General features: G+C 47.3%; 1 protein-coding gene across 1 annotated transcript in view; it reads right to left on the bottom strand.

Moving 5' to 3' along the window:
- Positions 1-20,931, bottom strand: part of LOC142312566 (uncharacterized) — a 74,588-nt gene extending 53,657 nt beyond the window's left edge. Inside the window, exons 1-7 of the mRNA XM_075351558.1 lie at positions 20,748-20,931; positions 17,094-17,273; positions 16,888-17,011; positions 16,657-16,724; positions 9,769-9,889; positions 5,388-7,106; positions 1,109-1,400 (exon numbers count right to left, since the gene is read on the bottom strand). Coding sequence (XP_075207673.1) covers positions 1,109-1,400; positions 5,388-7,106; positions 9,769-9,889; positions 16,657-16,724; positions 16,888-17,011; positions 17,094-17,273; positions 20,748-20,825 — 2,582 coding nt within the window. The 5' untranslated portion in view covers positions 20,826-20,931. The remainder of the gene's footprint in view (positions 1-1,108; positions 1,401-5,387; positions 7,107-9,768; positions 9,890-16,656; positions 16,725-16,887; positions 17,012-17,093; positions 17,274-20,747) is intronic.
- Between the last annotated feature and the right edge of the window lie 477 nt (positions 20,932-21,408).

Here is a 21,408-nt window from a genome sequence, read left to right as displayed (position 1 = left end):
AATCTGAGTCTCTGGTTCCAGGAATCCTTTACAGACTGTCACATCTAATGGTTGTGGCAAATCCGGGCGACTGCAGGCTAATGTTTTTAGGCTGTGGGGCAACCAATAACCATGGGTCTCCCCAGCCTGAGTATACCAGCCCCTAGCTGTCTTTATCTTGGCTGGGTATCAAAATTGGGTGGACTGCATGCCATTTTTTAAACTTATTTAAATAATTAATTAATAAAAAAAAACGCCGCATGCAGTTCCTCTTGTTTTGATACCCAGCCAAGATAAGTGCATGGCTTGGGGCTGCAGCCTGTAGATTTATTTGTGCTGGGTATAAAAATATGGGTGACCATATGCCAATTCTTTTATTTCACTGTATGATATAGACCCGCCCACTGAATGCTATAGCCCTCGTCTGTGATTGTAAGCATCAGACACGCTGTCACTCAGCGTGGGGGCGCGTTTGACTGCAACCAACCACAGATGCGCTTGGGGTGGTGAAACAGGGCATATTCAGTGAAGGTAATAAGCGACCCGGGAAGTGAAAGTGGCACTGGAAGTGAAAGAGTGGCAGGGTGACAGCTATGCTGGTGACTCGGTAATTATAAAGTGCTTGCTCCTAACCACCCCGAGTCAATGGGGCAGGACTGGCAGATCAATCCCATCACTAGTGAGAAATGTATCTTGGCTGCATCTTCAAAACCGCAGCCAAAACAGATGCACTGTACAGACAGCAAAATAGAAATTTCATACACTTTGCTGTAGGATGGAAATGCATCTTTGTGACCACAAAACTTCACCAAAAACGCAGGTAAAAGATGTAGTGTGTGCACATAGCCTAAGATAATGCTCAATATGAACATGAAAATATGTTCTCCTGTGTGTGATTTCTCACATGTTCAGCATAATAGGATTTACTTGTGAAACATTTACCACCCTCTAAGCATCAATATGTCTTCTCACCCGTGTGACTTTTCTGATGTCTAATATAAGGGATTTATGTGTAAAACATTTCTAACATTCTAAGCATGAATATAGCTACTCCCCTGTATAAATTCTCTGATGATTAACAAAATGTGATCTCTGATTGAAACAATTCCCACATTCTGACCATTAATACCATTTCTCTCCCGTGTGAATTCTCTGATGACTAAGATGATGTGATTTCTGTTTAAAAAATTTACCACATTCTGAACATGAATATGGCTTCTCCCCTGTGTAAATTCTCCTATGTATAACAAGAATAGATTTTGTGCCAAAACATCTTCTACACTGTAAACATGAATAAGGTTTCTCCTTTGTGTGATTTCTTAGATGCATATCAAGAGCTAATCTTATTTTAAAACATTTTTCACATTTGGAACATGAATATGGTTTCTCACTTGTGTCAGATTTCTGATGTCTGACAAGATCTGATTTAGTTGGAAAACATTTCCACATTCTGATCATGCATATGTTATTAAAGGGGTGGTCGGGGGGTTTGATAATCGTGGCAGAACCTGCTGCTCGGCTGCAGCGCAGCCCGGTTTTATTTTCTCTGCACCCCAACCACCACTTAAGTGCAATACAGTAATAAGCATACTTTTTCTTCATGCGTCACAGGCACTGACACGGTCACAGGTTTTATTAATCAAACTTCTCTACTTATCAATGTCTTCAAAAACAGTTTATCATCTCGCCTTAGGCGGGCACATTCTTGATTCCCGAAGGGGTTACTATTAGCAACGGATAATTCATACATTTTACTGACCGACCACTTCCCTGGTACTCGGGTGCCCGTTGGGGTCCCTAAGCTCCTCATCCTCTCCTTTAGCTTCATTATTCCTGACAGAAACAACAGTCTCTCCAGTCAATCAGGGCCTATTCTTCTCTCAAGAGCCCACTGACCTTCCGGTGACTGAGGGAATTTGTTAGGTATTCGCCAGTGAATGGTTGCCACCTGGGCCGCACTGCGTGTCAAGCACCCAGATTCGACCCAGGTCACACCAAATTAAAGTTATTGGGGTATTTCCTCCACCATGTCTCTCACAGACGCAGTCTGTTTCTCTCCCTCAGGAACTCCACCTACTTCCTGTCTTTCCAGTTATTTTCTCTGACTAAGCTACTCTCCTTAAAGGGGTGGTTCACCCATTTTTTTTAATTTCTCTATGAGTGTAACTTACTATTTCACATCTCCTCTTAATAGGCTTCTATTTCTAGTTTTGACACTGAGCGGCGCTATCCTGCACGCTTAGTGCCAGTCACATGACCCCTGGTACTGTGGCCACTGGTATCCGCTGATGTCACATTAAGTTCTGGGCTCTCAGACTTGACGGTACATCAGGGGTTGCAAGCGCCACTCATACTGATTGTCAGGGGAGGATCCGTAGGATGGTACAGTGTGGGAGGTGAAGAGCGCTTAGCATCTGGCTGACTTGTGAGGTACGGGGCGCCAGTGTGGAGTACAGGGAGGGTTCCTTCAGCACCTCCTGTCGCGCAAGTATCTGATCACACTATCCAGCACAGCCGCCCTATCTGCTCAGCTGTCAGGAGAGCGTGTGGTGCCGGGCAGTATGATCCTGTACTCCCACGAGCACTACAGATTACCGGACGCAGCAAGAGACTGATAAGTTGGCGACATGCAGCACAGCATAAGTCAGAGCAGAGCAAGTTACCAACTTGCTCTGCTCCATCACCTGTCGTGCTGCATGTCACCAGGTTACTGCACACTGTGACTTGTTCTGCTTCATGGGACCAACTTTCTCCACTCGGTCACCTGCACAACAAGTCACAGAGTGGAGCAAGTTGGTGACATGCAGCACAGCATGTGACAGTACACCTCTCTTCCCTCCCTCTCTCCTGGCTTGGTCAGTACAGAAATCTCTCTAACGCTACAGCCGGTGATGAGTAGCGGCGCCGAGAATCGGGTGATCGGAGATCACCGTTGCTATAGTAACCCCTGCTCGATTAGACAGCGCGGGGAGCAGCAGCGTCTTCCTCCCCACCGTGCTGTCTGATATAGCATAGCTAGATCGGTTGAAAAAGACAGAAGACCAGGATCATGGAGGGGCGAGAGGGAGTAATAAAGATGGAGTCCCTAAATGTGTCTGTGTATTTATTTCTAATAAAATATTTTTTCTCTGTGTGATATTTTTTTTAACCCTTTATTGGAGATTCTGAATGGCTGCGTCAAACTTGGCCTGACATTAAGAATCTCAGGCTTTATACCGGCTGTCTGGTAAAACAGAGCTGGTATTAACCCCTTATTACCCAGCGTGCTACTCGGCACCAGGGCCGCTAGAGGAGTTGGATACAGAGCCAGAAGATGGCGCTTCGATGAAAGCGCCATTTTCTGAGCTGGCTGTGGACTGCAATTCACAGCGGGGGAAGGGGGGGCAGGAAGCTTGGGCCACCCTGCGCTGCAGATTCCAATCCCCAGATGCCTAGTTGTACCTGGCTGTACACAAAAAAAATGGGCGAATCCCACGTTGTTGTTTTTTTTTATTTCATGAAATAATAAAAAAAAAAAAGGACTTCCCTATATTTTGGGCTCCCAGCCAGGTACAAATAGGCAGCTGGGGGTTGGGGGCAGTCCGTATCTGACTGTTGTACCTGGCTAGCATAAAAAAAAAAAATGGCGAAGCCCACGTCATTTTCTTTTTTTTTTTTAGTTTTTGGCCAAAATATAAAAAGAAAAAGAAAAAAAAAGGCTTTCCTGGATTTTCCATTGCCAGTGAAGGTAACACCAAGCAGTGGGGGTTAGCAGCCAGTAGCTGCTTGGGTTACCCTTAGCAATAGAGAATGCAGCGGGAGCCCACGCATTTCTTTTTTACCCCTAACCTTAGGGTTAGGGTTATGTGTTTGGGGTTTTTGTTTTTTTTTATTTTTTTTAATGAATTTGAAAAAAATAAATAAATAAATATTGACATGCATTGAGCACCCGAGCATTTTACTGTTTACTCATCCCTATTCCTGACTACACAGCCAGCAGAACAAGTAGTCAGATCAGCTGACTCCGATGCCGGACGATTACTTGTTCTGTGTCCCCCTGCATCCATCGCAGCGTGTGCGGGCTGTGAGTTCAGCTGAGTTCGGCCGGCACTGGAATCAGCTCATCTGAACTCCGTTGAATTCCTGCCCGCACAGTCTGCGATGGATGCAGCGGGACACAGAACAAGTAATAGGCCGACACTGGAGTCCTCAACTGATCTGAACTCAGCTGAACTCCTGACCACACAGCCCGCACACGGTCACATGTGATCGGCAGCAGTCAGTGACTACTGTTAACGTGCATCCATCGCAGCATGTGCAGGCTGTGAGATCAGGAGTTCAACTGACGCCCGATCAGCTGACTACAGTGCCAGCCGATAAATTCTGTGTCCTGCTGCATCCATCGCAGCAGCCATAAAAACTAGAAGGATCCGGTAAAATAACAATTGCGGTTGCATGCGTTGCACATTCAATCCACAGAATCCCGTCATATGCGGTTTGCAGTTTTTTGCCTACAGGCAAAAAACCACTGATGTGAAAGTAGCCTGCAAAATGCATGCCACACGGATGATACGGACGACACACAGACTAGGCAAGAGGGGAAAAAGCAATTTTTTCCCCCAATTTATTTTTTTCACATGTTGCACCAGCTAATCATAAGTTCTGTACACACACACACACACACACACACACACACACACACACACACACACGCACACACACACACTATGAACTATATCAGAACAAGCAGAATATAGACACTTTTTTCCCCTGGTTGTGCAGAGCTTGGAGCTGCTGCTGTGTGATGTAATTTCTCTCAGTGCTTCCATAACATGCAGACACAGTGAAGAGGGCAGGGAGGAGTCTTTGGGTGGAGTGCTCAGTGAGTGTGTTAGATACAGTCCTAGAGCCCACGCAAAGAATCACGGAAGTTGTAGGAACTGAATCCAGGAAGTCAGGAGAGAGAAATTAACCCCATCAGAGCTGGCGTTAGCAATGAGGATGTGCTGCTACAGCATGATAAAAAGGTAATATTGTTAAAATAACATAATAGATGTGTGGAGAGGCACATAATAGCAAGATTTATGAGAAATAAAAATCAGTTTTGGTAACTGGACGACTTCTTTAATTAACTCCCTGTAGCCCAGGAGTACCAGGGAAGCAGCCTACTCATTGTAGCCACCTAGTGGTCGTTTGAACACACTACACCATTATATCAAATTGAAACATTACACAGTGGATTTGCAAGTGTGGCGCGGTCAAGCCTTACACCCCCTTACACTCTTTATATGTGCATGTGATGCTCCCATTGGGGCATGAGGCATTTTGGGTCACGTCCGAGTTACCTCCAACTTTACATAGGTCCTCGTCATGAATAAGGTTTCTCCGATGCATATCAAGAGATAATTTCGTTTTGAAACTCTTTACTCATTTGGAACATGATTTCTCACTGGTGTGAGTTTTCTGATGTCTGATAAGATCTGATTTAGTTGTAAAACATTTCCCACATTCTGAACATGCATATGGCTTCTCCCCTGTGTGAATTGTCTTATGCTTGCCAAGAGCAGAATTACTGAGAAAACATTTTCCACATTTTAAACATGAATACGGCTTTTCACCTGTGTGTTTTCTTTGATGTATAACAAGATCATGACTTCTTTGAAAACATTCCTCACATTCTGGACATGAATATCGTTTCTCTCTTGTGTGACTTATCTGATGACTAACAAGACTTGATTTATATGTAAAATATTTACCACATTTAGAACATGAATACGGCTTCTCCCCTGTGTGAATTCTTTTATGTGCAAACAAACCAGACCTATTTCTAAAACATTTTCCACATTCTAAACATGAATAAGGTTTCTCCCCTGTGTGGGTTCTTAAATGAACAACAAGACCCATTCTTGTTTTAAAACATTTTTCACATTCGGAACATGAATATGGTTTCTCACTTGTGTGACTTTTCTGATGGCTAACAAGATCTGATTTATTTATAAAACATTTTCCACATTCTGAACATGAATATGGCTTCTCACCTGTGTGAATTTTCTTATGTCTGACAAGACCAGATTTCTTGTTAAAACATTTTCCACATTCGGAACATGAATATGGCTTCTCCCCTGTGTGAATTTTCTTATGTCTGACAAGAACAGATTTACTGCTAAAACATTTTCCACATTCGGAACATGAATATGGCTTCTCCCCTGTGTGAATTTTCTTATGTCTGACAAGATCAGATTTACTGCTAAAACATTTTCCACATTCTGAACATGAATATGGCTTCTCACCTGTGTGAATTTTCTTATGGCCAATAAGAACAGATTTCTTGTTAAAACATTTTCCACATTCGGAACATGAATATGGCTTCTCCCCTGTGTGAATTTTCTTATGTCTGACAAGATCTGATTTATTTATAAAACATTTTCCACATTCTGAACATGAATATGGCTTCTCACCTGTGTGAATTTTCTTATGTCTGACAAGACCAGATTTCTTGTTAAAACATTTTCCACATTCGGAACATGAATATGGCTTCTCCCCTGTGTGAATTTTCTTATGTCTGACAAGAACAGATTTACTGCTAAAACATTTTCCACATTCGGAACATGAATATGGCTTCTCCCCTGTGTGAATTTTCTTATGTCTGACAAGATCAGATTTACTGCTAAAACATTTTCCACATTCTGAACATGAATATGGCTTCTCACCTGTGTGAATTTTCTTATGGCCAATAAGAACAGATTTCTTGCTAAAACATTTTCCACATTCTAAACATGAATACGGCTTCTCCCCTGTGTGTTTTCTTAGATGTACTACAAGATGTGATCTAGCTGTAAAACATTTCTCACATTCAGAACATGAATACAGCTTCTCCCCTGTGTGTATTCGCTGGTGTGCAGTAAGATTTGCTCTGTTATAACATTTTTTACATTCTGAACATGAAACTGGCTTATTTCCATTTAGAATTGCTGGATATTTCATACCCATTCTGTGAATTTTACTTTGCTTTTCAGTCTGTGATGAATCAGAAGATGAGGGTATATCTGGGACAATTGCATGTATGTCATGTGTAGCTTGCGAGTTATCAGGATTTTCTGCCTTTAAATCAGACGTCAGATGTTTATCTGCACTCCTATTACAGTCATCTGCCAAAAAATGAATCTAATGTGATTATTTATGAATAAAAAAAACCAAACTTTTAAAAAGTGTTGCAATTTTACCAACATCAGTATGTCACAAGAAAAACATGCCCTCATACAACCCAAGCAACAAAAAAAAAATTATATATATACTTTTTCTTTTACAAATTTCAGAATTTTTCTTTCACCACTAAATAAAATATAAAACTATACAGGATTGGCATCACTGTGATTGTACTGATCTGAAGTCATATTTCAACTTCTTAGTTATCATTAAAAAAAAACCCAAAACAAAACACACTATTGCGGGATTTGTTCCGCATCTCCCCATCCAGTATAACATATAGTAACGAGTTATTCAAAACTACAACTTGTCCCACAAAAACACAAGCCCTTAAATAGCAATGCCACCAAAAATATAGAAAAAGCTATGGCTCCTGAAAGAAGAGGTGAAAAGAACAACAAAAAAATAAATAAAAATGGGTTGCGGCTAGAAGGGTTTAAAGAAAGGGTTAATGAGGATATTACAGAATATAGAATGAGAATAATATGCAATTTAATTGGGATAATTGGGGTTGAGAATCAACATTTCCCAGCTCTTTGTCTACTTGGAATAAATAAGTTGCTGTGGTGCAATCATATTTTCATATATACATGTAATATTCCCATAGCCTGGCATAGAAGAGGGTAAGAAGATATTCAGCTCTTTTACCACCCTCCCGTATTTATGTCCACATATAGTGTACACCACTGGGTATAAAGAATGTGAATATATGTTAGATATTAATTTTTATTATTAATTATTATTAATAATAATAATAAAATATAAATAGTGTTAAAATGTCCCTATTCTTGACCAAGAAACCCCAGTTCGTGGGATGGGACAGGACATGCCCAGTCCTCAATGTTAATTCCCAGTCTAATATTGGGGATATATTATCCCTTATATAATGGAGTGATAATATAATTAGTAAGCAGCGCTGTGATCATGACACAAATTATTTTATAAGTAAAATGAAATAGACACTGAACAAAAATATGACACACATTTTTTTTTGCTCCCATTTTTTCATGAGCTGAGCTGTAAGATCTAAATCTTTTTCTATTTACAACAGGCCTTTTTCTCTCAAATATTGTTCACAAATTTGTCTAAATCCTTAGGCTGGCCACAATAAAATGTGCAGTTTTCCAGTAACTGAAGGGGATTTGGAGGAGGAGGAGGGGCAGAAAACCAGTCGGTGATCGCCATTTGTCTCACGCAGTGCAACATCTCCACATAGAGTTGATCAGGTTGGTGATTGTGGCTGTGGATTGTTGGTCCTCTCCACTTCAATGGCAGTGAAGTTGCTGGATATTGGCAGGAACTTGTCCTTGCTGTCGTATTCGCCGATCCAGAGCCCCAAACATGCTCCATGGGTGACCGGTCTGGAGAGTATGCTGCCATACAAGAACTGGGATGTTTTCAGCTTCCAGGAATTGTGCACAGATCCTTGCACCATGGGGCCACGGTGATGGTCGTGGATGAAGCACAACAATGGCCTCAGGATCTCATCATGGTGTCTCTTTAAATTTAAAATGGCATCAATAATGCACCTGTGTTCGTTGTCTGTAATATACGCCTGTCCATACAATAACCCCACTGCCACGATGGTCTACTATATTCACAGCGGTGACATCAGTAAACCGCTCATCCACATAACGCCATAGACAGTCTGCCATCTGCCCTGTACAATGAAAACCGGGCTTCATCCGTGAATCGAATGTGAACATTTGCCAACTCAAGTCAATTACGACAACGCTTTTCAGTCAGGTGGAGACCTCCCATGAGGATGACAAGCAGCAGATGAGCTTCCCTGAGACGGGTTCTGACATCTTGTGCAGAAATGTTTTGGTTTTGTACTGATGGTTGCAGCCGCTGTCTGGATGGCCGGTCTCAGACGCTCCTGGAGCTGAAGATGATGGATGTGGAGGTCCTGGGCTGCTGTGGTTACATGTGGTCTGCGGTTGTGAGGCCGGTTGGATATTTTGCCATGTTCTCTGACACACCTTTGGAGATTACTTATGGTAGAGAAATGAACATTCAATTCACAGGCAGCAGCTCTGGTGACATTCCTGCAGTCAGCAGCCAACTGCACGCTCCATCAAAATGTCAACATCTGTGACATTGTGCTGTGCGATAAAACTGCACATTTTAGAGTGGCCTTTTATAGTGGTCATTCTAAGGCACACCTGTGCAATAATCATGCTGGCCAGCCTAAGGCACACCTGTGCAATAATCATGCTGACCAGCCTAAGACGCACCTGTACAATAATCATGCTGGCTAGTCTCAGACGCACCTGTGCATTAATCATGCTGTCTAATCGGAATCTTGATATGTCACCTGTGAGATTATCTCGGCAAAGGAGAAATACTCACCAACACAGATTTACACAAATTTGTGAACAACATTTGAGAGATAAAGGTCTTTTGTACATAGAAAAAGTCTTAGATCTCTGAGTTCAGCTCATAAAAAAATGGGAGGAAAACAAAAGTGTTGTGCTTATATCTTTAGTGAATCTGGTGAGAGTGAAATCTGGTGAGAGATCCACTTTACCAATTTCAACATAAAACTGCTGCATCCAGTGGAGAAGAGGAATATGTGATCTGCATTCAGTGGCCACTACTCACCGGAGACGTCATCTGTCGGAGTCTCCATCTTACACTGCTCGTCACCCCTCACATATTCCTCCTCTTCTTCCATTATGTCTGTAGTAGGACAATGGTGCAGAACTTCATCCTGATTCACAAGCTGTGAAAACAATGTGCTAAAAAGTGACTGGATACCCGGATACTTCACATGGAGTGAATAGATGACCAGACAAGATCATTAAAGGTTTATTCCCCCCAAAAACGCAAGTTATCCCCTATACATTGTAGCTTCGCGGGGATCCGACTGCTGGGACACCAGATCCAGAGATCCTGTGAATGCAGCGCTGCAGCCCGTCCTGAAAAAAGTGAAGGTGCGCATGCTCGGCTTCTGCTCCATTCATTGTCTATGGGACAGATGTAAATAACTGAGCGATGCACTTCCAAGTCCCACTGACAATGAATGAAGCGGAGGTTGAGCATGCGCACCTTCACTCTTTTCAGGAAGGGGCTGCAGTGCCAGATTCTTGGGATCACAAAGCCCCAGGCTCCCGATCAATGGAGAGACCAGTGGTCAAACCCCCAGTGATCAAGTCATTCCTTATTCCATAGACAGGGAATGAAGGGAATTTTGTTTACTTACCGTAAATTCCTTTTCTTCTAGCTCCTATTGGGAGACCCAGACAATTGGGTGTATAGCTTCTGCCTCCGGAGGCCACACAAAGTATTACACTTTAAAAAGTGTAACCCCTCCCCTCTGCCTATACACCCTCCCGTGCATCACGGGCCCATCAGTTTTGGTGCCAAAGCAGGAAGGAGGAAACTTATAAATTGGTCTAAGGTAAATTCAATCCGAAGGATGTTCGGAGAACTGAAACCATGAACCAAAAGAACAATTCAACATGAACAACATGTGTACACAAAAGAACAACAGCCCGAAGGGAACAGGGGCGGGTGCTGGGTCTCCCAATAGGAGCTAGAAGAAAAGGAATTTACGGTAAGTAAACAAAATTCCCTTCTTCTTTGTCGCTCCATTGGGAGACCCAGACAATTGGGACGTCCAAAAGCAGTCCCTGGGTGGGTAAAAGAATACCTCGATAAAAAGAGCCGAAAACGGCCCCCTCTTACAGGTGGGCAACCGCCGCCTGAAGGACTCGCCTACCTAGGCTGGCATCTGCCGAAGCATAGGCATGCACCTGATAGTGTTTCGTGAAAGTGTGCAGGCTCGACCAGGTAGCCGCCTGACACACCTGCTGAGCCGTAGCCTGGTGCCGCAATGCCCAGGATGCACCTACGGCTCTGGTAGAATGGGCCTTCAGCCCTGAAGGAATCGGAAGCCCAGAAGAACGGTAGGCTTCAAGAATCGGTTCCTTGATCCACCGAGCCAAGGTTGACTTGGAAGCCTGCGACCCCTTACGCTGGCCAGCGACAAGGACAAAGAGCGCATCCGAACGGCGCAGGGGCGCCGTGCGAGAAATGTAGAGCCGGAGTGCTCTCACCAGATCTAACAAGTGCAAATCCTTTTCACATTGGTGAACTGGATGAGGGCAAAAAGAAGGTAAGGAGATATCCTGATTGAGATTAAAAGGGGATACCACCTTAGGGAGAAATTCCGGGACCGGACGCAGAACCACCTTATCCTGGTGAAACACCAGGAAGGGGGCTTTGCATGACAGCGCTGCTAGCTCAGACACTCTCCGAAGTGATGTGACTGCCACTAGGAAGGCCACCTTCTGCGAAAGGCGTGATAGAGAGACATCTCGCATCGGCTCGAAAGGTGGTTTCTGAAGAGCCGTTAGCACCCTGTTAAGATCCCAGGGTTCCAGCGGACGCTTGTAAGGTGGGACTATGTGGCAAACTCCCTGCAGGAACGTGCGGACCTGCGGAAGCCTGGCTAGACGCTTTTGAAAAAACACGGAAAGCGCCGATACTTGTCCCTTGAGAGAGCCGAGAGACAAACCCTTGTCCATTCCGGATTGAAGGAAAGAAAGAAAAGTGGGTAAGGCAAACGGCCAGGGGGTAAAACCCTGATCAGCGCACCAGGATAAGAAGATCCTCCAAGCCCTGTGATAGATCTTGGCGGACGTTGGTTTCCTGGCCTGTCTCATGGTGGCAATGACATCTTGAGATAACCCTGAGGACGCTAGGAGCCAGGACTCAATGGCCACACAGTCAGGTTGAGGGCCGCAGAATTCAGATGGAAAAATGGCCCTTGAGACAGCAAGTCTGGACGGTCTGGGAGTGCCCACGGTTGACCCACCGTGAGGTGCCACAGATCCGGGTACCACGACCTCCTCGGCCAGTCTGGAGCGACGAGGATGGCGCGGCGGCAGTTGGACCTGATCTTGCGTAACACTCTGGGCAGCAGTGCCAGAGGAGGAAATACATAAGGCAGTCGAAACTGCGACCAATCCTGAACTAATGCGTCCGCCGCCAGAGCTCTGTGATCTTGGGACCGTGCCATGAATGCCGGGACTTTGTTGTTGTGCCGAGACGCCATGAGGTCGACGTCCGGCGTTCCCCAGCGGCAACAGATCTCTTGAAACACGTCCGGGTGAAGAGACCATTCCCCTGCGTCCATGCCCTGGCGACTGAGAAAGTCTGCTTCCCAGTTTTCTACGCCCGGGATGTGAACTGCGGAGATGGTGGAGGCTGTGGCTTCCGCCCACAGCAGAATCCGCCGAACTTCTTGGAAGGCTTGACGACTGCGTGTGCCGCCCTGGTGGTTGATGTACGCGACCGCCGTGGCGTTGTCCGACTGTATTCGGATCTGCCTGCCCTCCAGCCACCGCTGGAACGCCTTTAGGGCTAGATACACTGCCCTTATCTCCAGAACATTGATCTGAAGGGAGGACTCTGTCAGAGTCCAGGTTCCCTGAGCCCTGTGGTGGAGGAAGACCGCTCCCCACCCTGACAGACTCGCGTCCGTCGTGACCACAGCCCAGGATGGGGGCAGGAAGGATTTTCCCTTCGACAAAGAAGTGGGAAGAAGCCACCACTGAAGAGAGGTTTTGGCTGCCAGTGAAAGAGATACGTTCCTGTCTAGGGACGTCGACCTCCTGTCCCATTTGCGGAGAATGTCCCATTGAAGTGGACGCAGATGAAATTGCGCAAAGGGAACTGCCTCCATTGCTGCCACCATCTTCCCTAGGAAGTGCATGAGGCGCCTCAAGGGGTGTGACTGGGCCCGAAGGAGAGATTGCACCCCTGTCTGCAGTGAACGCTGTTTGTCCAGCGGAAGCTTCACTATCGCTGAGAGAGTATGAAACTCCATCCCGAGGTAAGTCAGTGATTGGGTCGGTGTCAATTTTGACTTTGGGAAATTGATGATCCACCCGAACCTCTGGAGAGTCTCCAGAGCAATGGTCAGGCTGTGTTGACATGCCACCCGGGAGGGTGCCTTGACTAGAAGATCGTCTAAGTAAGGGATCACCGAGTGGCCCTGAGAGTGTAGGACCGCCACCACTGCTGCCATGACCTTGGTGAAGACCCGTGGGGCTGTCGCCAGGCCGAAAGGCAGTGCCACGAACTGAAGGTGTTCGTCCCCGATGGCGAAACGCAGGAAGCGTTGATGCTCTGGTGCAATCGGCACATGGAGATAAGCATCCCTGATGTCGATTGATGCTAGGAAGTCTCCTTGGGACATCGAGGCGAAGACAGAGCGGAGAGATTCCATCCGGAACCGTCTGGTTCTCACGTGTCTGTTGAGCAGTTTGAGGTCCAGAACGGGACGGAATGATCCGTCCTTTTTTGGCACCACGAACAAGTTGGAGTAAAAACCGCGACCACGTTCTTGAAGGGGAACGGGGATCACAACTCCTTCTGCCTTCAGAGTGTTCACCGCCTGAAAAAGTGCATCGGCTCGCTCGGGGGGCGGAGATGTTCTGAAGAAACGAGTCGGAGGACGAGAACTGAGCTCTATCCTGTAACCGTGAGACAGAATGTCTCTCACCCATCGGTCTTGGACATGTGGCGACCAGGTGTCGCAAAAGCGGGAGAGCCTGCCACCGACCGAGGATGCGGTTTGGGGAGGCCGAAAGTCATGAGGCCGCCTTGGAGGCGGTTCCTCCGGTGGTCTTTGTAGGACGTGACTTAGACCGCCATGCAGAAGAGTTCCTCTGGCCCTTCTCTGACCTGTTGGACGTGGAGGAATGGGACCTGGCTGAGGGCCGAAAAGACCGAAACCTCGGTTGTATTTTTCGTTGCTGAGGTCTGTTTGGTTTGGACTGGGGTAAGGACGAGTCCTTTCCCTTGGATTGTTTAATAATTTCGTCCAATTGCTCGCCAAACAAACGGTCGCCAGAAAATGGCAAACCGGTTAAGAACTTCTTGGAAGCAGAGTCTGCCTTCCATTCGCGTAGCCACATGGCCCTGCGGACTGCCACCGAATTGGTGGATGCTACCGCTGTACGGCTCGCAGAGTCCAGGACGGCGTTCATGGCGTAGGACGAAAAGGCCGACGCCTGAGAAGTCAAAGACACAACTTGCGGAGCAGAAGTACGTGTGACCGCATTAATCTCAGACAGACAAGCTGAGATAGCTTGGAGTGCCCACACGGCTGCAAAGGCCGGAGCAAAAGACGCGCCTATGGCTTCATAGATGGATTTCATCAGGAGCTCTATTTGCCTGTCAGTGGCATCCTTGAGCGATGAACCATCTGCCACTGATACTACGGATCTAGCCGCCAGTCTAGAGACTGGAGGATCCACCTTGGGACACTGAGCCCAACCCTTAACTACGTCAGGGGGGAAGGGGTAACGTGTGTCATTAAGGCGCTTAGTAAAGCGCTTGTCCGGAAATGCTCTGTGCTTCTGGACAGCATCTCTGAAGTTAGAGTGATCGAAAAACGCACTCCGTGTACGTTTGGGAAACCTAAACTGGTGCTTCTCCTGCTGCGAAGTCGACTCCTCTATAGGTGGAGTTGGGGGAGAAAGATCTAGCACCTGGTTGATGGACGCTATAAGGTCATTTACTATGGCGTCCCCTTCAGGTGTATCTAGATTGAGAGCAACGTCAGGATCAGAGCCCTGAGCTGCGACCTCCGCTTCATCCTCCAGAGAGTCCTCATGCTGAGACCCCGAACAGCGTGATGAAGTCGAGGAAGGTTCCCAGCGAGCCCGCTTAGCCGGTCTGGGACTGCGGTCCGTGTTGGAGTCCTCACCGTGGGACCTAGGTGTCACCCCAGGAGCACTTTGCTGCGCCGACCGAGAGGGGCCTGGGGGTGAACTCACAGTGCCCTGGGCCTGTGTTACCGATCTGGACTGCAAGGCTTCTAGTATCTTAGCAGACCATTTGTCCATAGACTGAGCCATGGACTGTGAGAGCGACTCAGAGAGTTTCTCAGCCAAAACTGCAAACTCTGTCCCTGCCACCTGGACAGTGGAAGCCGGCGGTTCTACCTGAGCCGAGGGTCCCACCAGTGCCCGAGGCTCCGGCTGAGTGAGTGCCACAGGGGCCGAGCATTGCACACAGTGAGGGTAGGTGGAACCTGCAGGTAACATAGCCGCACAAGAGGTACAGGTTTCAAAATAAGCCTGTGCCTTGGCACCCTTGCTCTTTGCGGACGACATGCTGTTGTCTCCTCTGAGAGTGATCAGTGAGGGTATATAGCCAAAAGCAAAATAATGCGGCCGAACAGAGAAAATGTATACAATATATATATATATATATATACACTTCGGCACCCTAGGGGGGCCAGCACCTGGTAACCGGTGTGGCTTACCGACCGCCCAAAGCGGTTGTGTGTCCACCAGATTCCCCGCCTGGGCCTCCCAGAGCTGTGGAGCTCGTTCTGAAATCCTCCACCGGCAGAAGCGATTGTAACAATGGCTGCCAGAGTTCTCAGGGGAGGAGGGAGCCGTCGGCGGTGACTAATAAAGTGCGGGAATCTGGTGCCCCACAGTGCTCAGTGAGGGGGGAGGAGAACACCTAAGTATGCTCCAGCCCTCACTGCCGACGTCCAGTCGACCGTCCCGCCCTTACCCCTGACTGGCAGGCCCGGGGGCGGGAGTTATGGTACTAGGCCGTAGAAGCCGGGGACTAAATTTAATAACGCGGCCGACGAACAGGCGCGGTCGGCGTGGTAGTCCCGGTCGTCACAGAAAAACAGCAGCCGCTGCAGCGTCTAACACAGGCGCTCCATGCGCCGTCCCCAAGGGGACACAGAGTACCTTTTAGATGCAGGGCCTGTCCCTGATGATACCCAGTCTCCTGTCCGTCAGATTCCCCCAGGGGCTGCGGAGGGAGCCCGGTCCTAGTGAAAGGTGACCGGTTAGGATCCCACTTCTCCCAGAGCCTCTAAGGGATGGGGAAGGAAAACGGCATGTGGCTCCAGCCTTTGTACCCACAATGGGTACCTCAACCTTGACAGCACCGCCGACTTAGTGGGGTGAGAAGGGAGCATGCCGGGGGCCCCGTGGGGGCCCTCTTTTCTTCCATCTGATACAATCAGCAGCTGCTGCTGACTAAAATGTGGAGCTTGCGTGAATGTGTGCCTCCTTCAACACAAAGCATAAAACTGATGGGCCCGTGATGCACGGGAGGGTGTATAGGCAGAGGGGAGGGGTTACACTTTTTAAAGTGTAATACTTTGTGTGGCCTCCGGAGGCAGAAGCTATACACCCAATTGTCTGGGTCTCCCAATGGAGCGACAAAGAAAACATGTTTTGGTAACATCCCTTTAATTATCAGGATGAATGAAGCTCACATTACGGCAAAGAGCTACTCATCTGCCATAGAAATCCAACCTGTCAGTTCCTTTTCCCAACATTGTCCACAACCAGAGACGTGTGAGGAGATCCAGACCCCATGTAACGTCTGTGGTCAGCTGCCTTCTCCACCATGTATAAATCATACAATAATGCTGGACGGCAGAACACGACCTGCACAGCCTCCTACACATCAGATCCCTACAACCTCCTCCTCACCGACCTGATGATCCTGTGACCAGTCCTGAGCTCCGGGATGTCTCTCTGGTGTCGTCCTCTTACTGGTTCTTACTGTAGGAAAGACATAAGGAAATATATACAGTATATGTACGGTAATTTTACTTAATTTTCATCTTTCTGAAAGGTTTTTCTTTGGTTGTTGGTCACCGTTTACAGATTTCCCTAAAGAGAACAATCCCTTTAACAGATGTGTGTATTTAGTCCTGTCTATTACCTGGTGATGTGCGGGGCTGGTGCTCGTCCATCATGACGTCCTTATACCGGTCCTTGTGTTCTTGTAGATACTCCCACTCCTCCATGGAGAAATAGACGGTGACGTCCTGAGACCTTATAGGAACCTGACACATACAATGATACCGTCATCCCCCGATCCCTCCATAGCATTACTGTATAATGTCCCAGCATTCCCAGCAGTGTCACCTCTCCAGTCAGCAGCTCAATCATCTTATAGGCGAGTTCTAGTATCTTCTGGTCATTGATGTCCTCATGTATCCGGGGGTGCGGTGGAGGCCCCGGGATTGGGCTTAGGGTTCTTCCCCGTTTGTCAGGCACAGGGGCCCGACAGCGCTCACCAGAGGTCTTCGTCACCACCGTGTAATCCTGTGTATGGAGAGACAGTAATAAATCTCACTACAGACATTTCTATATTTCCTTCAGTTACAATGCTGTTTAAACGTTTGTGAACCCTTCAGAATTTTCCATATTTCTGCATAAATTTAACCCAGAATTAAATCACATTTTCATAGAAGTTGTAAAAATAATCAAATAAAATAAAGAAGTAAAAAATAGATAATTACTTACTGGTAATTGGGTTTTCCAGACCCACGACAGCACCAAGGAGAGAGATAATCCACCCCAAGGTCAAGAAACCCCCTTTTTTCCTGACCGCCTGTGGTCAAGCAGTGTAACACACCACCTCCAAGGAACAGAAAAAATATAAAGAGGAAGGGAAAATAAAGGCTGTGGTCATGGGTCTGGAAAAACTAAATTACCAGTAAGTAATTTTCTATTTCTCCTTCCTCACGATAGCACCAAGGAGGGAAATCCTCTAGGGAGGGATCACAATGTTCAAAACTTTTCTCCCATAGTAAATGTCATTAGAACACCAATCCAACCTGAGTTGCCTAAAAAAATGGAAGATGAAAACCATGTGGCTGCCGTACAAATTTGTTCAAGAGAGGCTTCTGGTTTCTACGCCCAAGATGTGGATACAGCCCTAGTGGGGTGTGCTTTCAAGCTTTTGGGGGGGGGGGTGGGAGGGGTCACTATAGGTTTGCCGAAGGATTGCAAACAACTTACCGTATGTGTATAGGGAGGCTCTGCCTTTTAAAGTTGTAGGTTTCCTGTCTTTGGGGCAGATCCTGTCTCTCCTTGGTGACATAGTGGAGAAGGGAAAATAGTAGATTTTGTTTTTTAAATGAGGAAAATGAGTGAATATCAGGTGTATAAATGGGAACAATACCTTATCCTTTAGGATTATATCTATATATTGATCTATTTAAAGAGCAGGGATCTATCAAAGTCTACAACATGTTTGTAGAAATCTATCAAGAAAAGATTTGAGGACCTCAGAAGAGTTGTTTATTCTCTTCAGGCTTGAAAAGGTCATATAACTATTGCTAAAGAGTTTGGACTCCACCAATCCACAGTCAGACAAATTGTGCAGAAATATGGAGGAGATTCAAGACCAACAAAAAGCAAGGTGTATAATAATCCACGAGGTCTCAAAGGAACCCAAGGTAAATTCAAAGCAACTAAAGGCCTCTCACACATTAGATCAGGGGTGGGGAACCTCCAGCCCGCGAGCCGTATGTGGCCCGCAATGACTGATTCCCGGGGACCGCAGTGCTGGGGCGGCAGCCGCATCTTGCCGGCTCCAGGCCCTTTAAGACCCCGCACGGCGCATTAAAAAATACTGAATGCTGCGATTACGCTGGCACTGGCTACGTGAGGACGTACGGGCGGGAGGTGCGCTACAATTCAACAAAAGAGGAGCAACTGCCACATCGTCCCCAAGGTCCTACTGTGCCAGGCAGCGCCCTCTCTTTGTGCTCGGCGGCAGCGCTCTCTCTTTGTGCCCGGCGGCAGCGCTCTCTCTTTGTGCACGGCGGCAGCGCACTCTCTCTCTGTGACCGCAGCCTCCCCCAGTGCTTTCGCTCAGCGATCCCAGCCTCCCCCAGTGCTCCCTCTCTGTGATCCCAGCCTCCCTCAGGGCTGTCTGTGCCCCGCCGGCAATCCCCCAGGGCTGTCTGTGCCCCCCCGGCTATCCCACAGGGCTGTCTGTGCCCCGCCGGCTATCCCCCAGGGCTGTCTGTGCCCCGCCGGGTATCCCCCAGGGCTGTCTGTGCCCCGCCGGGTATCCCCCAGGGCTGTCTGTGCCCCGCCGGCTATCCCCCAGGGCTGTCTGTGCCCCGCCGGCTATCCCCCAGGGCTGTCTGTGCCCCGCCGGCTATCCCCCAGGGCTGTCTGTGCCCCGCCGGCTATCCCCCAGGGCTGTCTGTGCCCCGCCGGCTATCCCCCAGGGCTGTCTGTGCCCCGCCGGCTATCCCCCAGGGCTGTCTGTGCCCCGCCGGCTATTCCCTACGGCTGTCTGTGCCCCGCCGGCTATTCCCTACGGCTGTCTGTGCCCCGCCGGCTATCCCCCAGGGCTGTCTGTGCCCTGCCGGCTATCCCCCAGGGCTGTCTGTGCCCCGCCGGCTATAACCCAGGGCTGTCTGTGCCCCGCCGGCTATCCCCCAGGGCTGTCTGTGCCCCGCCGGCTATCCCCCAGGGCTGTCTGTGCCCCGCCGGCTATCCCCCAGGGCTGTCTGTGCCCCGCCGGCTATCCCCCAGGGCTGTCTGTGCCCCCCAGCTATGTATATACCCCCAGCAATATTTGTGCACCCCAGCTCTGTCTGTGTAACCCAGTGATGTGTATATACCCCCAGTGATGTCTGTGCCGCTCAGTTATGTATGTACCCCCAGTGATGTCTATACCCTGCTGCTTCCCTAATGATGTATATTCCTCACAGCCCTCCCCAGCAATGTTTATGCCACCCTAGCTATATCTGTGCTCTCTATCAATAATGTATATACCCCCAGTAATGTATGTACCCCCCAGTGATGTCTATGCTCACAGCCACGTCTATGTCCTGCAGCTTTTCTAGTGATATATACTCCTCCCAAGCGATGTATTTGCCCCCAGCATCTCCTTTGATGTCGATGTCCCCAGCCTCCCTAGTCATGTCTATGCCCCCAGCCTCCTCATTGATCTATATTCCTTCCAACCCTCCCCTGTGATGTATATACAGCAGGCCCAGCCAACTCAAACCTGGAAAGGCAGTCGTGAAAAGCAAGAAGATCAGTATCACCTAATATTACAGCTGCACCAAAGAGTAGAAGCTCCAGCCGCTACAGTGAGTTGTTTGACCAAATATAGCAGGGTAATTTTCAAGTTGATAGTTTTGTGCGGCCCCCGAAGGTTGGTAGAAAGTCCCAAATGGCCTCGGCAGAAAAAAGGTTCCCCACTCCTGCTTTAGATAATGGTAAAGTTCATGCATCTACCATCAGATAACATTGAAAAATAATGATGTGCATAGCAAGATTGTAAGGAGAAAGCCACCGCTCTGCAAAAGTAACATTACTGCCAGTCTGCAGTTTGCTAAAGATCACCTGAACAAACCAAAAGGATACTGGAATAATGTCTTCTGGACGGCTAAGAGTAAAATAGAGATTTGTGGTTTATATGAGAAATATTATGTCTGGAGAAAGAAAATGCATAAGAGGATAAAACCCTCCTCCCATCTGTGACACACGGTGGCGGTAGTATCATGGCTTTATCACTCACAGACACGTCACACTGGATCATTCTCATCTAAAAAAATGATGAAGTGGAATATTTTTTTTTACTCATTTGTTTAATTTGGGGTTTTATCTACTTTTAGGACTCGTGTGAAAGTGTTATACAGTTTTAGGTCACATTTATGCAGAGATATGGCAAATTTTGAAGGGTTCACAAACTTTCAGGCACCACTGAATGTCCATCTCTTATTACCATAGATAATATTGTAATGTGACGTCACCAGAACCTCTCACCTCTCCAGTAATCCGGAAGAGGATCTCTAGGGTGAGGTTCATTAACCTCTCCACCATCTGGTCTCTGTCCTTATTCATCCTTGATGGGTCAATCAGGAAAATTATGTTATCAAGAAGATCTTCACTGAGAGAATCCTAGCTTCTTGGAATCTGAAAGGAAAGAAGATGAGCCGGAGTAAAATCATCCAAAATCCCATTGAAAAAATACAATTACTAAGGATAAGAAGGGAAAACTGGTTATTCACATCCTGGGAAGGAGTCCTCACGTGAGCTCCTTCCACACGTGGCAGATGACGGCTATATTTAACAGCCAACATTTGTTACTAACAGCCGCCATTTAAATGTAACGCTTAGTGGTGCACGCGCGCATCGACTCCCATCGTAATTCAACGCATACCAAGAGGGAGGGTGCTTTTTGGAAGTGTACAATCTATGAGGAAATAGTGGGAACACGAAAGGTTAAAAAAGATAAATGAATAAAAAATGCTCGTCATGTATGGTTTAGCCATTATTATAATAAATAGGGGCATTCAAATAACGCATGAACCGGTCATCATCCAGAATCTGTACACATACAGATACAAAGTGCTGTAAAGTGCATGTGTGGGAAAAGATGATACGAAGGACCAGAATTTGATTAACATTTAGGAAGGGATAGCAG

Source organism: Anomaloglossus baeobatrachus, chromosome 5 (assembly GCF_048569485.1).
Source record: "Anomaloglossus baeobatrachus isolate aAnoBae1 chromosome 5, aAnoBae1.hap1, whole genome shotgun sequence".
NCBI lineage: Eukaryota > Metazoa > Chordata > Amphibia > Anura > Aromobatidae > Anomaloglossus > Anomaloglossus baeobatrachus.
This window is presented reverse-complemented; position numbering and strand designations above follow the sequence as displayed.